At 44.6% G+C, this 14,491-nt stretch overlaps 1 protein-coding gene across 2 annotated transcripts in view; it reads left to right on the top strand.

Annotated features, from left to right (window-relative positions):
- Positions 1–1,620: 1,620 nt before the first annotated feature.
- GRHL2 (grainyhead like transcription factor 2) overlaps positions 1,621–14,491 on the top strand; it is a 94,037-nt gene continuing 81,166 nt past the window's right edge. For both annotated transcript variants that reach the window (XM_056854277.1, XM_056854276.1), the window contains exon 1: positions 1,621–1,790. In XM_056854277.1, the coding sequence (XP_056710255.1) occupies positions 1,771–1,790 (20 nt within the window). In that variant the 5' untranslated portion in view covers positions 1,621–1,770. The remainder of the gene's footprint in view (positions 1,791–14,491) is intronic.

Here is a 14,491-nt window from a genome sequence, read left to right as displayed (position 1 = left end):
CACTGGTCTAGTCAACGTGCAACTTTTTCAAAATCTGTGTTAACGCGGGAGATTGTAAAGAGGTGGGGGGGTAATAATCAAGTAATACTTCCTATTACTATGTATGGGTGTGAAAGCTGGACAGTGAAGAAAGCTGATAGGAAGAAAATAGATTCCTTTGAAATGTGTTGTTGGAGGAGAGTGTTACGGATTCTGTGGACTGCCAAAAAAACCAATCAGTGGGTTCTAGATCAAATCAAGCCTGAACTGACCCTAGAAGCTAAAATGACTAAATTGAGGCTATCGTATTTTGGTCACATCATGAGACGACAAGAGTCACTGGAAAAGACAGTCCTGCTAGGAAAAGGGGAGGGCAGCAGGAAAAGAGGAAGACCCAACAAGAGATGGACGGACTCAATAAAGGAAGCCACAGCCCTCAATTTGCAAGACCTGAGCAAGGCTGTCCAAGACAGGACATTTTGGAGGACTTTCATCCATGGGGTCGCCCTGAGTCGGAGGCGACCTGACGGCACTTCACACCCACACAACAATCAAGGCCGAGCTCCTTCCCTCTGCCCCACCCACCGTTATCTGAAGGCCTCAACGCAGGAAACACACTGTACAAACAGCGCTTTACAGGGGCGCAACCGGCGTCCTCGACGGAGAGGCCTGTAAACCCACCGCTTAGAACCCAAAACACCACGAGGGAGGCAACGTATGCACGAGAAAGCCGGTTGTGGCGGGTAGGTGACTTGGGCGGCCCATTGCCGCCTGTTTTATAGGCCCAGACACGGGCTGGCGCATTGATCTCTCTCTCTCTCTGAGGGGTCTTGGCGGCAATCCCTTCCCTTGGCGCATTGATCTCTCTCTCTGAGGCGTCTTGGCGGCAATCCCTTCCCTCGCCTCGCGACAAGGCCGCGGTTTAGCAGTAGTGGCGGGAGACGCCTCAGAGCCTTGAAAAGCGCTCCGAGTCAACGCAGAGGGAGGCTGAAAGAGGCACCCCCACCACCCCGGCTGTGCCCCAGGCCCAAGTGGAGGGTCTCCCGACTCGCCCTCCCCTTCCTCTCAGCCCTCTGGCGCAGCTCCTGGAGTCAGGCCCTCAGGGCCTGACTCCAGGAGCTGCGCCAGAGGGCTGAGAGGAAGGGGAGGGCGAGTCGGGAGACCCTCCACTTGGGCCTGGGGCCTCTTTCAGCCTCCCTCCGCGTCGACTCGGAGCGCTTTTCGAGGCCCTGAGGCGTCTCCCGCCGCTCTCCTTCCCGCCGGGCCGGCTGGGCTCTGGGCAACCGTCCCGAGCGGAGTTCGCTGGGAGTTCTGAGCCAGGGCCTTTACCTGAGCGCGCCTCTTCCAATGGCTGCTCACCTGCGGGCCGGCGCCGCCCAATCAGCGCGCGGCTCGTCCCTCGGCCTCGTCTCCTTGAGTGAAAGAATCCCGCTGCTGTGGGGAAAGTGACCTGGAGGGTTTGGGCGCCGCTTCCCTGCTCGGTGCCCTCCGCGGAGGGAGGGAGGGAAGGAGGGAGGGAGGCGGAGGGAGCCAGTCGCCTCTCCACAGGCGAGGGGCGGGGAGAAAGGGGGCTTTACCTGTCCCGCTTTACCTGTCGGCGTCTGGCCGAGGGAGAAGCAGAGGGGGGGACCGAAAAGCAGAATTACCAGTAGCTCTGGTTCTGCCGACCCGGGCGCTCGCTCGCCCTCGCGCGCGCACACGCACCCCCTTCACCTGCACAGACTTGAAAGTCCAGTTTCGCCAGAGAGACTGAGGCACCTGGAAAAGGGGAGAGAGTTCATTGGATCAAACATGTCACAAGAGACGGACAAGTAAGTGATCACAGCCAGCTCGCTTACTTTTCAGCTCCTGAACGGATCAACTGGTTGGTTGTGTTTTTTTCTCCCCCCCCTTTTTTCCCCCCTCTAAAAGAACAACATATCTCGGTGGCGGACCCGCTGGGATTACGTTTCCTTCTTTATGAAAGGCGTCAAGCGAGGTTGAATCGCACCCACAGAGGAGTTGTTGGATCCCAGCCTGCTTTTCTTCTCCCACCCCGTTCCTTCCCCACTCTTGTTTTCCACCGTCCCCTTTGGTTCTGAACTCTCCCAGTGCCCCTTCCCAAACTTTGGGGGAGACCTTGGCTTCTTCTTACCCCGTTTCCTTCAGGGCCTAAAGATGAAAAGCGATTCTTGGCTTTTGTGTGAATGCAACAAAAGAGCTTTTATATTGGATCAGAAACGGCCATCTTCTCCTCCTCCGCCGTATACTTCTGTACCTGCGTTGTGGGACAGAACGAGGCAGAAGATAAGTCTCGGAAATCACGTTTCTTTCGTAACACGGTGGGGAAATTCTGTCCCCGTAACCAGAAAAAAGATCTTGATCTTGAAGGGTATATGTGAAAATGGGTCATATGTGGAGTCCCCACACACATACCTGGCAGGAGGAAATGGTTTTGTGCAAAATGTTTTGGTTTTTTACTAGATTGCCGTTAAAAAAAAGTTCAGAAAAACTGCAATGAAAGTGAAGGCTTCCACTTCCCAATGAAACCTTAACAGGTTGTATTTCTTAAAACCCAGCTTACTTGTGATCAGCAATGAGCTGAAAGGTGATTTCTAAAGGGCTTTCAGCTATGTGTCTAAAGACTACGAATTACCCCCCCCCCCCAAAAAAAAGGCCCAACACATAGTGGTGCTTGTAAGGAGGGTTTGAAATAAGCGCTGTGCAGCCTAGTGTGTTTTAAAGTTACACGCCAATCAAGCAGTGTTAACTTTGTGTTAAAGCTGCCTCTGACTTCATGCACCAATGCTGAAGGACACCTTGATCGTGGGACTGATGTGTACGCACTGTAGATTAGCTGTGTACAGTTACTTTTCCTTATCCCCTTCCCCACATCTAAACATGTGCAGGAAGGTGAGAGTGTAGGAAGGCTTTCAGAAGCTTATCCCCCCTCTGGTGTTGCTTTCAGAAGTTACTCGTTTCTTGTAGCTTTATTTGATGGTTTCAGATCAGATCATGCCCATGAAGAATGGAGAGGGGGCGAATCCTTGTAGGGGGTTGGTTTTTGAGATCGACACCAGACCCTTTTTTTCTTAGCCTGTGCAAATCCCTGCTGCACACATGTGCGCTGGCAAGGAAGTCCTGCTCTGCACTTCATGCCCTAGGGCTGACCTACAACATACACCTGGGAAGGGGGAAAGAAGAAAAGAGGAAGGCTTTACAAAGCAAAGTGGTGGAGCAGACCACAGATGGAGGGCGCTGTAGTTGAAAATTCTGTAACGTGAGAAGGTGGATGGCAGAGAGGAGAGACTCATTGGGTTGAGAGCAGAGACTAATCGGAAAAAGGTTCCAAGCGGAGAGACTACTGGTCTGGAGACGATGCTCAGATCAAAATAAATAAGGAAGTGTATCAAGATCATACATTTTAAGAAAAGGGGCTCAAGGGACATTGTCATGCCCTACAGAGTGACCGTTCAGAATTACCCTAGGAATTGTTTGTACAGAGCAAAGGGGGCTAGATGTTCCGCTTTGATTAACCCAAAATGAAACGTTGTGATTTTGTTTATCCCCTCTTGGGATTGTTGGAAGGTGCAGGTTTTGTTCTCTGCTGCTGTCTTGTGAAATAAGGTGTGCCCATTATATTCTGGTTGAAAAACAATGGTTTGAAAGAAGGGTTTTGATCTGTATCTGAGGTATTGCGTATGCCTGGGTCGGTTAGTCAGTCCAAATTTATTGCATGTTTAGACATAGGCCGTTGCACACGTTGTCGAGGAAGTGAAGTAACTGATGTTTTAGGGGCCACTTTTACCAGGATACCTAAGCAGGGAATAATAATTTTACTGATCAAAGCGGTATGGTTTTAATGCTGAATCAGATTTGTGCAACGTTAAGATGCCCATGCCATGCCTGCCTAGGACTAAGTCCCACTGAACTCGTGAGACTGGCTTCTTAATAAATATGCATAGGATGGGGCTGTGGGACCTATAAAGCAGGTAAGGTGTAATTTATTTGACATAACAGAGAGCTTATGCAAAGTTTTTTTTCTTTCTACAGGCAGAATTAATTCTTTTAATGACATGAATGCACAAAATGTTTGCAATTAGGCCATGAGGCACTTAAAATTAATAAGTGGAAAACAAGAAAGTTTGAACTTTTTGTATATTCCTAACCCAACAAAAGTTGTAGAACAGATCTCATGTAGCCCATTTCCATACCCTCTGAAATCTCTGTGATAAACATTGCCTACTTTTAAGTTTTTTGCACCACTGCAAGGGAATCATCAATAACTGTTCTGGTTTGCTTCTTCCTTATATGATGACCGTTGCCTTTTCTTGCATGACCTTATTCAGGCACAGCTGTTGGAAAGCATTTTGAATCAAAACACAACTTCTGACGCATTTGCATCGAATGCAGGGAGTTTGAAAAGGGTAACTAAATTGGTGGGTCGGCACTGCTGGGTTGTAGCTGTGATGCTGCTATTGTCGTGCTGAGTTGTTTGCAGAAGCTGTTTTAGTTCAGCCCTTTTGCCTCTGTTTGCTCCTGAAAAAGCCTTCTGAATTTTCTTGTTGCAGTAATGTGGACTACTCTTGTGTTCTCTGTTGAAGAATCCAGAATAGACTTTTCTGCAGTGTATTTCAAGGTGACTCTGTGATCGCAGTCTTTATTTTGCCCACGCTGTGCTTTCTGTGTCATGTGTAAGTTTGCCAGTGGGTTACACCTCCTAGAAAACATACAGATAAAGAAAGAACTACCCGAGACATGGTACTGAGAAGGCTGAAGACAAAGGCCAATTCTCTCAACCCTTTATGGAGGGGCTGTGGCTCAGTGGTAAAGCATCTGCTTGGCATGCAGAAGATCCCAGGTTCAATCCTGGCAACTCTGTTTAAAAAAATCAGGTAGCAGGTTATGTGAAAGAGACTCCGAAGAGCTGCTGCCAGTCTTAGACTTTACTGACCTAGATGGACCAATGGTCTGATTCAATATAAGGCTAGAATTCAGTTCATGTGGCTACTGACCAGCTGAGAAAATTGTTCCATTTGCCTGCATCTGTTTTTAATGCTATGTGACCAGTAAATTTCCAACCTATACAGTACATTCTGGAGGGTCAGCTGTGTTAATCTGCTGTAGCAAACAACCCCAACTACGTTTGTGACAGAATGACTGGGTGTGGTTTGTCAATACAGAAACATGCCTGGGGGATCCTCTGGTTTGCATACTTTCATCCAGCTCCTCTTTTACGCATCTCAGAAATTAATACTTTTCATTTCATGACAAACCAGTATTTGTTCTTACATTTGAAACCACAAACTGTACTTCGCTCTTTTCCCTCCAGGATTGTTTATTTTAGATGGTTATACCCCAATTTTTCTCCCCAGTTCAGCTGACAACATTATTCTCCCCCTTCCGTCTTTATCCTCACAATGCCATGAAGTTGATTTGGCTGAGAGAGTGACTGGCTAAAGGTCACCCATAGAAACATAGAGCTTGAAGGTATCCCCAAGGGCCATCTAGTCCAACCCCCTGCACAATGCAGGAAATTCACAGCTATCCCCCTACTCTCCCAGTGACCCTTGCTCTATGCCCAGAGGAAGGCAAAAAAACAAAACAAACCAAAACGAGCTTCCATAACAGAGTGGAGATTTGAACTTGGGTCTCCCAGATCTCAACCGGACTCTACCCACCAAAGCATGCTGGCTTAATTATAATATAAATATATAAGCCACAATAACCATGGTTTGTCATCATGCCAAAAAGTCCTAGGAAACAAACAAAGTGTACATACCACTTGTTATTTATTGAGAAGATTTTTATCTTGCCTTTCCATTATAAACAATACCAAACACAGCTTGAAACAAGATGTACTAAAAGTTGTTTTTGTTGTTGCTCTTTGTTCTGTCCATAGGCTGAGCAAAGTTTCACTTGCTGAATTTCTGTTTTGTTATGCAGCAGTTAAAAAAGCACAGGAGCCCTGCCAGGGAAAAATGGCAATCCAGAAATGAAGGGGCTAATAGGAAAAATGTGGAAAGCTACCTTTCCACATTCACCTGTTTTGCCTTCATCTTCTGAACAGACTATGGAGGAATGGAAGAGGCTAAAACAACTCAATGCAAACATATTTTATTGGCATCACAAACACATGCTGTTAAAGAATATGAAGCATCTGCCTGGGAACAGGAAAAGTGGCTAATTATGGTCACATCCTTCTTGCCAATCAGAAGCAACTTGTGACGACGGCAGGTTGATAGAGACTTCAATGCCAGCTTCTGCTTCTCTGATGAAGAAAGCCGCTCTATGGTTTTCTAAATCATCTGAATAGAAAGCATGCTCTTATTTGAGTATATGGTTGCATTACAAAATAAGTTATGCTCATGATGTTCCACGGTGATGTGATATTCTGGGAATATCTGAAAGAAGGGTTTCCAATTATGGTGATGCTTGAAATGTTATGCATTTAAAAGAATGCTTGAGATATCTCGTGCTGAGATTTGCTGGAGGTTTCCAAGCTTCCGTAATTGACAGGGCTGACGATATAGTGAGGCAGAAGCTGAGGTGGCAGTTTCAGGGGTGTGGGATGGTGCCCTCTTGAAGGACTGTCATATAGAGGATGGTGCCGAGTTGTTTTCTGTTGCCCCAGAAGGTCGGACCAGAAACAACGGGTTGAAATTAAATCAAAAGAGTTTCCGTCTAGACATTAGGAAGAATCTTCTAACTGTTAGAGCGGTTCCTCAGTGGAACAGGTTTCCTTGGGAGGTGGTAAGCTCTCCTTCCCTGGAGGTTTTAAGAAGAGGCTAGATGGCCATCTGTTAGCAATGCTGATTGTATGACCTTAGGCGGATTGTGAGAGGAAGGGCATCTTGGCCATCTTCTGGGTATGGAGTAGGGGTCACTGGGTGTGTGTGTAGGGGGGGGGAAGTAGTTGTGAATTTCCTGCATTGTGCAGGAGGTTGGACTGGATGACCCTGGTGGTCCCTTCCAACTCTATGATTCTCTGCCTTCACGGTCTTGCTCTTGCCCCATCGCTCTTTTGTTGCCCTCAACTCTGCCTCTGTTGCCCCAGCCCTTCCCAACACTGAAGTCCTCAGGCATCTGGGAAGCCCCACGGGGCACCTGCAACATTCCCTGTTGAGCTACCATTGCTGAGATGACAACTGTAGTAGAGAAGGAGCTGGGGAGAGCCAACACATTTGGTGACCTCAAGCCTGAAAACAGTGAAGGAAAAACAGAGAAAGGGGTTGGGTCTGTAACGGGCTCTTCTGCTGGCTTGTTTGCTCTTCAATCAGCATAAGGATGGAAGCGTTTACACACATCTTTTTGTTTACCCATTCTAATTGTCTCTCCCCCCTTTGTTTCTTCAAGTTGACTTGACTATCAATGTCACTTAAAACTCAAAAAAGTTAAACTCAAAGAAAGTAAACTTTAAAGAAATTTGGGGGAAAATGTAGCCAAAGTTAAGGACTTTGAAGTCCCATTGATTTTTAATGGCTAAAGCTAAGTATATGCTTAATTCTCCCCCCCCCATTGATGTCAGTGGGATTTTAAAATGTTTAACTGCCTTCAGGGTGCCCAGCTCCAAGTCTCCAGCTTTCTGCCCAATAGATCAGACACTGGCCCTATTGATATGCACACGAGAAAACTTTGCCTTGGGTTGGAAATCCCAGGAAGATCAGATACCAGAAGGAGCTGGTGGGAATTGATTCCCTGCTTGTGACTTTTCCCTCCTTAGAAATGTCACCTGGGGTTTCTGAGAATGTTCCAGAGGCTTTTCCAGCACAGAAAATATTTCAAAAACTCCTCCACAGAGGAAAACATTACTTTTGAACTGACCCTGAGCGAGAGGAGTATCCAAGAAGTCTGGCAGTATATCGTTGTTTAGTAGGCTGTGACGTTAACTGGAACAGTGTTGTCATATATGCTTGCATATGGAGGGGGAAATGTGAGAGAGTGACAATTGCACAACACAGCATGTCTACCGCAATATTATCCTCTGTGGATATGAGACTGCTAAAATTCCCATAGTGCGTATGTTTGCCGGTCCCAGTGCAGCTAGATTTAGTTGTCATGAAGACCCATGGACAGCTATGGTTAACTATATGGGGGGCTGCAGCTTGATATTTAATTTCTTTGGTGGAATTTGGTATCTACTTGTCGTGGCGTGAATTGCACAGACCTCCCGGAATAGCCTGTTTATAAATATCATGGAGAGAGAAAGGAAAGTTTACAGAGGAAGTGAGAGCCATGTCATTGGTGTTATCATTGGATGCTTGTCCTAGTCAAACCTGCATTCAATAAAAATCTCAGGGATTTTGCAATTGCTACACCGTCAAGTTAGGAAGTTTCATTGGCTTCAGCAAGACTCAAGTTCCACTTGTAGACCTGTGTTCAAGATGGGACAACTTGGAACACTGATTTGCCACACCTAATTTGTTTTCTTTACAGACCATCCCCGGCCTTTAGTTTGTGGCATTTCATTCAAACACATGAACACATGAAGCTGGCTTATACTGAATCAGACCCTTGGTCCATCAAAGTCAGTATTGTTTGCTCAGACCAGCAGCGGCTCCCCAGGGTCTCAGATCTTTCACATCACCTACTTGCCTAGTCCCTTTAACTGGAGATGCTGGGGATTGAACCTGGGGCCTTCCGGATACCAAGCAGATGCTCTACCATTGAGCCACAGCCCCTCCCCAAATCTTTATATAAAAGGAACATGTCTGGTTTTTTTTGGGGGGGGGTCGCTGCTCTTTGGAAAGACCTCTTGCATAAAGAGTAAGACCACCATGCCCCCGCCTCTCTTTGCATGCAACTAGAGAGGAGCAGTGGGGAAGCACTCGTGAGCAGAGGATTCCCCCATGTCTCTGACCCTTGGCTTTTTCCACACTATAGAACACCTCCTGGTTTTTGGCTTGTGTTGCCTGTGTCCTGTTTTTATGGTCTGCTGCCCCTAGCCTAGCCTGATGAGGTCATAATTCCAACCCCTTCCTGTCACATGACTGTGATGCCATGTGCTTTGGCGTTTAGTGGGTCCCATGCTGCCACCTAGAGATTAAAATGTGTCCTGGGTCTGGAGAGATTGAAGACTGAGATAGGACCAATGGTATGACTCCATTTAAGGTAGTTTCACAGTGATTATAAGTGGATCTAACATTCTCCTGATTGTGTCCATGTAAGTATAAATAAAAGAGAAGCATTAAAGTTTGTCAAGACAGAAAAACGTTTCATCAAAATAAAGCAAAAAATTAAAACGATTTTTTCATTTCTTTGTGCTGGATTCTAGTAATTGTGTTTTGGTAGAATGATATTTTTTTCTGTTCCAAATAGCAGTGTTTTCTTTATAGTTCCAAGCAAAATTTTTGAAACTTGAAAAGGAGGAATAGCAGTTCACTATCATGTCAGTTCATGTCCATTTAATTGGGGTGTCTTTGTGCATTGTGAAATACTCCAGGCACAGAAAAGAAATCATGAAAGTTATGAATGCAAGGATAGGTTATTTCTGCACCCCATTCAGCAATTGGGTTAGGAAAAGGTTTATAGAGGCAGGTTTTGCAAGCATTTCAAAATATTTTATATGTTCTCTTTAACGTAGAATTTAAAAAACATAACCCAAAAACTCCACATAGCTTCTGTTTATATAGAGTTCATTTTTGTAGATCCTGTACAGATTTCTTGTGCCATAAGTATTTTTGCTACTCTTAGTAGTGAGGAGCTTGGTCCAACTAAAAAGGCAGTCTGTAATCCAGTAAATATCCAGTTGTATAACATCACCAAAATTGCATCAAATAGTGTGAATGGAAAGAAGTTTATTGTGCAAATAGGCACGTTTGCTCAGAAGTAAATTCCATTTTATTCACAGAGGTTACTCCAAGGCAAGTGTGTATGGGACTGTCACTTTAAAGAACTATAATTAACAAAATAGGTGAAACTATGATTATTTTGCGGGGGCATGCTCTCCAACTGCCCCTATTTAATAGGAAAAGCTGTTTTGCATTGTGTTCCTAGTTCTGATGTGTAGGACTAACCTGCCCCCACTGTATCCATTTAGCTGGCACAATAGACTCTCTCTTGTTTGGTAACTGGATCTCACAACTTTGCTGTATACACTGAACTTGAAGAGTTTGAAAATGTTGATGTTATGATGGCTCCTTCCAAACTTTTAGTCTCCAATAAATATTTCTCACCTTACTTCTTTGAGTTAAAAAGTTTATTTGTAGCCGAGAAGTTTTAACATGCACAAATAACCTGCACTTAAAAATCAATATTTTATTACAGTTTTCCATAGAAGTTGACAAGCTTGATGACAACGGAAAAGCCCTCTAACCCTAAAAAGAGAAATTGCTTCTCCGTCGCAATTAGAATAAGGAAACATGATTTTATCCCTAAAGCTATTTTGACTGTATCTGTTTTACTGGAGCCCTTCTGTCTAAAAACCTGTCTCGCCTGAATTCCTTCTACAGATTTAAAGATTTAAACCTGACTCCAGCAAGAGTAGGAAGGCAGCAGAGATGACTCCAGCTTCTTGTCGCTTCCCGACAAAGAGCTTTGTGTATTGTTATTCACACTTAATTGCAAACCGTATAGGGACTGTCCCTATCCCGATTGCTGCGAGTAGAAACCGACTAGCTGGACACATGTGGGTGGCCCCACCGCAAACCATCAACCAAACTCCTGCTCTGTTTGGTACCTCTTCCTTGGGCCAAACTAAACATGATGGTATTTAAAAGAGTTGGGTCTGAGTTTCCTGGACCCAACTTGTGTTCTCTGCAGTCACACATCAGCTGCAGGGAATGGCTTCCTAAAAAAAGAGAGCGAGAGAGAAAGGAAAACCTAAGCGAACTCAGAACATTGCCATGGGGAAAAGAAAGGGCTCCTGCCTCCTCCCCCCCCCCCCGAGCCTTTTCCCCTTGCTAAAATTCCACCAGGGGGGAGGGTAGTTATTCCCAGCTGTGGGGAACTTAAGTTGGGTCCAGGGAACCCAGACCTAACTCATTAAAAACTGTAACATTTAGTTTGGCCCCCTGAAGTAGTAGGGTGTATCTTACTCCTGCATTCAGCTAAGTGCAGAGTATTCCTCTGGCTGAAGAGTAGGGTTGCCAGATCCAGGTTGGGAAACTCCTGGAAATTAGGGGATGGAGCCTGGGGAGGACAGGGACCTCAGTGGGGTACAATGCTATAGAGCCTACCCTTCAATGCATCCATTTTCTTCAGGAGAACTAATCTCTGTAATCTGGAGACGAGCTTTAATTCCAGGAGATACCCAGGCTCCACCTGGAGGCTGGCATCCCTACCAAAGAGGCTTTTTCCTTGGGAGAAGGCTCTGCTATAAGCCCACTGTTTCCTCATCCCGGATTAGTGCCAAATTGCTGGGGGAGGTTGGCACCTCCGCAGTCCAGATCTTTTCTTATTGAAGTTTTAAGAGTATTTTGTTGAATCCCTGCAGCCCAAGGTACTTATTAACTGCTTGTCTGACTTTTCTGCCACCTCTGCACATGGCGCTTGACAAAGTAATGTAAACAAATGACAGCCCCCTGCCCTGAGGACTTTTCAGTTTCAATTTGTTTAAAACGTGCAGATGGAGCAGTGTGGGAGTCAACATCGGAGAGAGCGAGGAAAAGTGGAAGAAGCAAATTTAACAAGCGCTGTATATTTTGCTATTAAACATATAGTCCCATGCAGCATTGCAGAGGATTCTGGGATTCCTTGCACCACTTAAATGTTATTGACATCCTTACAATATCTTCACTTTTCATCACTCGTGCTGTTGATCACTCATGCTGTCTAAAAGGAGAACCCCCCATTTCTCTCATTCATAGTGGCAATGACATAATCATAGTTTGAGACCAAGAGTGGCTTTATGTTTTATGGGAAAATTGGATCCTACTCTTGTTACCTTTACCTTCTAGAGAACCACAGATGGACTGTTAGTTGACTAATCTTGGGTCCAGTTTGTGTAGAAGAAGAAGAGTTGGTTTTTAAATGCCGACTTTCTCTACCACTTAAGGAAGAATCAAACTGGCTTACGATCACCTTCCCTTCCCCTCCCCGCAACAGACACCCTGTGAAGTAGGTGGGGCTGAGAGAGCTCTAAGAGAGTTGTGTCTAGCCCAAGGCCACCCAGCTGGCTTCATGTGTAGGAGTGGGGAAACCAACTCAGTTCACCAGATTAGTGTCCGGCGCTCACGTGGAAGAGTGGGGAATCTAACCTGTTTCTCCAGGTCGGAGTCCACCGCTTCAAACCACTGCTCTTAACCACTACACCACGCTGGCTCTTGGCAGGTAGCAGAATCAATCTTATATAAGGTTGCACCTCTCTGGTGGGGTTATTTCAATTACCCAAGTGATTAGTGTGGAGGTTGAGTTTGTCACTTTCTCTGTCTCTAGGCTTGGAATAAATTCCAAATATTTCCATATTTCGTTTAAAACATTTTTATCTTTCCCCTGTGGCTCAAGGTGGCTGGGATTCTGAGTATGCTGATGGCACTGGTATGTGTATGTCTGTTCATCTGTCTAAACACTGAAAGATTCCAAATGACATACTCACACTCTACACTCAGCTCACATCTCTTGCTAAGTTGCCCTTGAAGATACAATTACTATCTATTTCTGTATTGGTGTGATTTCTCCCCTATTTTTCTGTACATTTCCATGGACTCTTGGTGGACTATCATGACAATATACAAATTAAAAAACCTACACAAATCCATTAAAAGTGACATAAAGTCAGCATTTAGGATACACTGAGATTGTATTAAGTACCATCAAGTCACTTCTGAATTATGGTAACCCTATGAATTAATGATTTCCAAAATGTCCTATCATTAACAGCCTTGCTCAGATCTTGCAAAGTGAGGGCCGTGGCTTCCTTTATAGAGTCAATACATCTCATGTTGGGTCTTACTCTTTTTCTGCTGCCCTCAACTTTTCCTAGCATTATTGTCTTTTCCAGTGAGTCTTCTCTTCTCATAATATGACCAGAGTGGGATGGTGCACTAATCTTTCCGAAATAAAAACTTGTTCACTGTTAATCAGAAACTTCCAAGTGCTTGGGGTAAATGGCCCTTGCCTAGGGAATTCCAAAGATAGGGTACCACAGGCGAAGGCCTTAAGGCTTGCTATGAGATGTAACCAATCTCACCTGTGATGAGGCTCTGGCATCAAAGAAAGGTATGCCCATTAGATCTGAAGAACTGGTCTGAGGTGCATTTGTTTACATTCCATATGACCAATTTTAAATGAGGCCTAGTGTTTGATAAAAGAAAGAAGATGGAGCCAGCCTGCTTCTTTCTGAACTTATCCTGGAAGCAGCGTAGCAATGGATGGTGTTCATCTTGGTGTCTCGGATTTTCATTGGCAGAAATGTTTTTGGTGCCTTTTAACAGATTTTCCATGCCACGTAACTTTATTTATAAATTCAGCTTCTCTTCTGTGTCTAGAATAATTATGGTGACAGAAAACAAAGGAGGTGGAAAAAAAAACAGAATTCGTTTTTCAAAGCTTCACTCTGCAATTAAATGTCAGATTATGCCTCCTCGAAATCATTTAACTGGCAGAAAATGTTTTCATGGTAATTACCAAAACATTCTTCACATTTAAATCTAGAAGTTAGCAGAGGAGTCTTTCCTTTTGAAATATCTGTGCAGATCTTTACAAATCTGAAAATAAGATAGATTTAACTGTCTTTTTAACTCTCTGCTTTATAGTTTCTTCAAGAATAGCCCGTTGTATGAAAACATAGTGACTTGACTGTGTCCAAGCAGAGTAGTTCTGGATACCTTGTCAGTTCTAGCCTGCTTGGTGTGATTTTATGGGCTATGTTCTTGTTGGGACTATAAGCAAACCAATTAAATGAGGACAGATATTCTAATAAGTGGGTACTGCTCTATAAAAGCAAATAAATTGTGTATATAACATAATAAGCGATGATTAATTTGCCAAGGCTGTTCTACTTTGTCTTCTCCCCAGTGGCCTCAAACACATTGGCTTGGATCCTGGGAATGAGATATACGCGCACTAGATAGTATCTACCATGGAGCACACTTCTTCTTCCACTAACACTTCCATTTGCTCAAGGGCCCACTGAAAACCATTGATCTTGTGCAAACAGAAGGTTTAGTGAAGAGAAAGCACACTCCATGGCATGGAGTATCTAGTGTGCACACAACTTATTCACTGGATCCAAGCCTATGAATAATACTCATACTACTTGCGTATTTATGTCTTCAAGAGGATTAATTTTCAACTTGAAAGACTTCTGCTTTTAAATACGTTTTGCCAGCACATATCTTTGTTACCGCACCCACGAATGTGGATCAGAACAGATGGATATTAAAATTTTGAGCATGGCTACCACCCCATTTTCCTTTACTCTTTTCCTTCCAAGGCCAACCTGGCTTCTCTAAGTATTGACCCAAAGGGCAGGAGTAGAAGCCTTCCTTCTTCCATCTGTTGTTCACAGAATTCCTGTTCAGGATCTTAGAAGGAAGCAAGAAAGAACTCTTTTTGATCCCTCTCAAAATCCCATTACTCAAAATCCCAGTAC

The sequence above is a fragment of the Euleptes europaea genome, chromosome 8 (genome assembly GCF_029931775.1).
Source record: "Euleptes europaea isolate rEulEur1 chromosome 8, rEulEur1.hap1, whole genome shotgun sequence".
In the NCBI taxonomy this organism is placed as follows: Eukaryota; Metazoa; Chordata; class Lepidosauria; order Squamata; family Sphaerodactylidae; genus Euleptes; species Euleptes europaea.
Note: the sequence above shows the minus strand (reverse complement) of the source record. Positions and strands in the feature narration are given on the sequence as shown.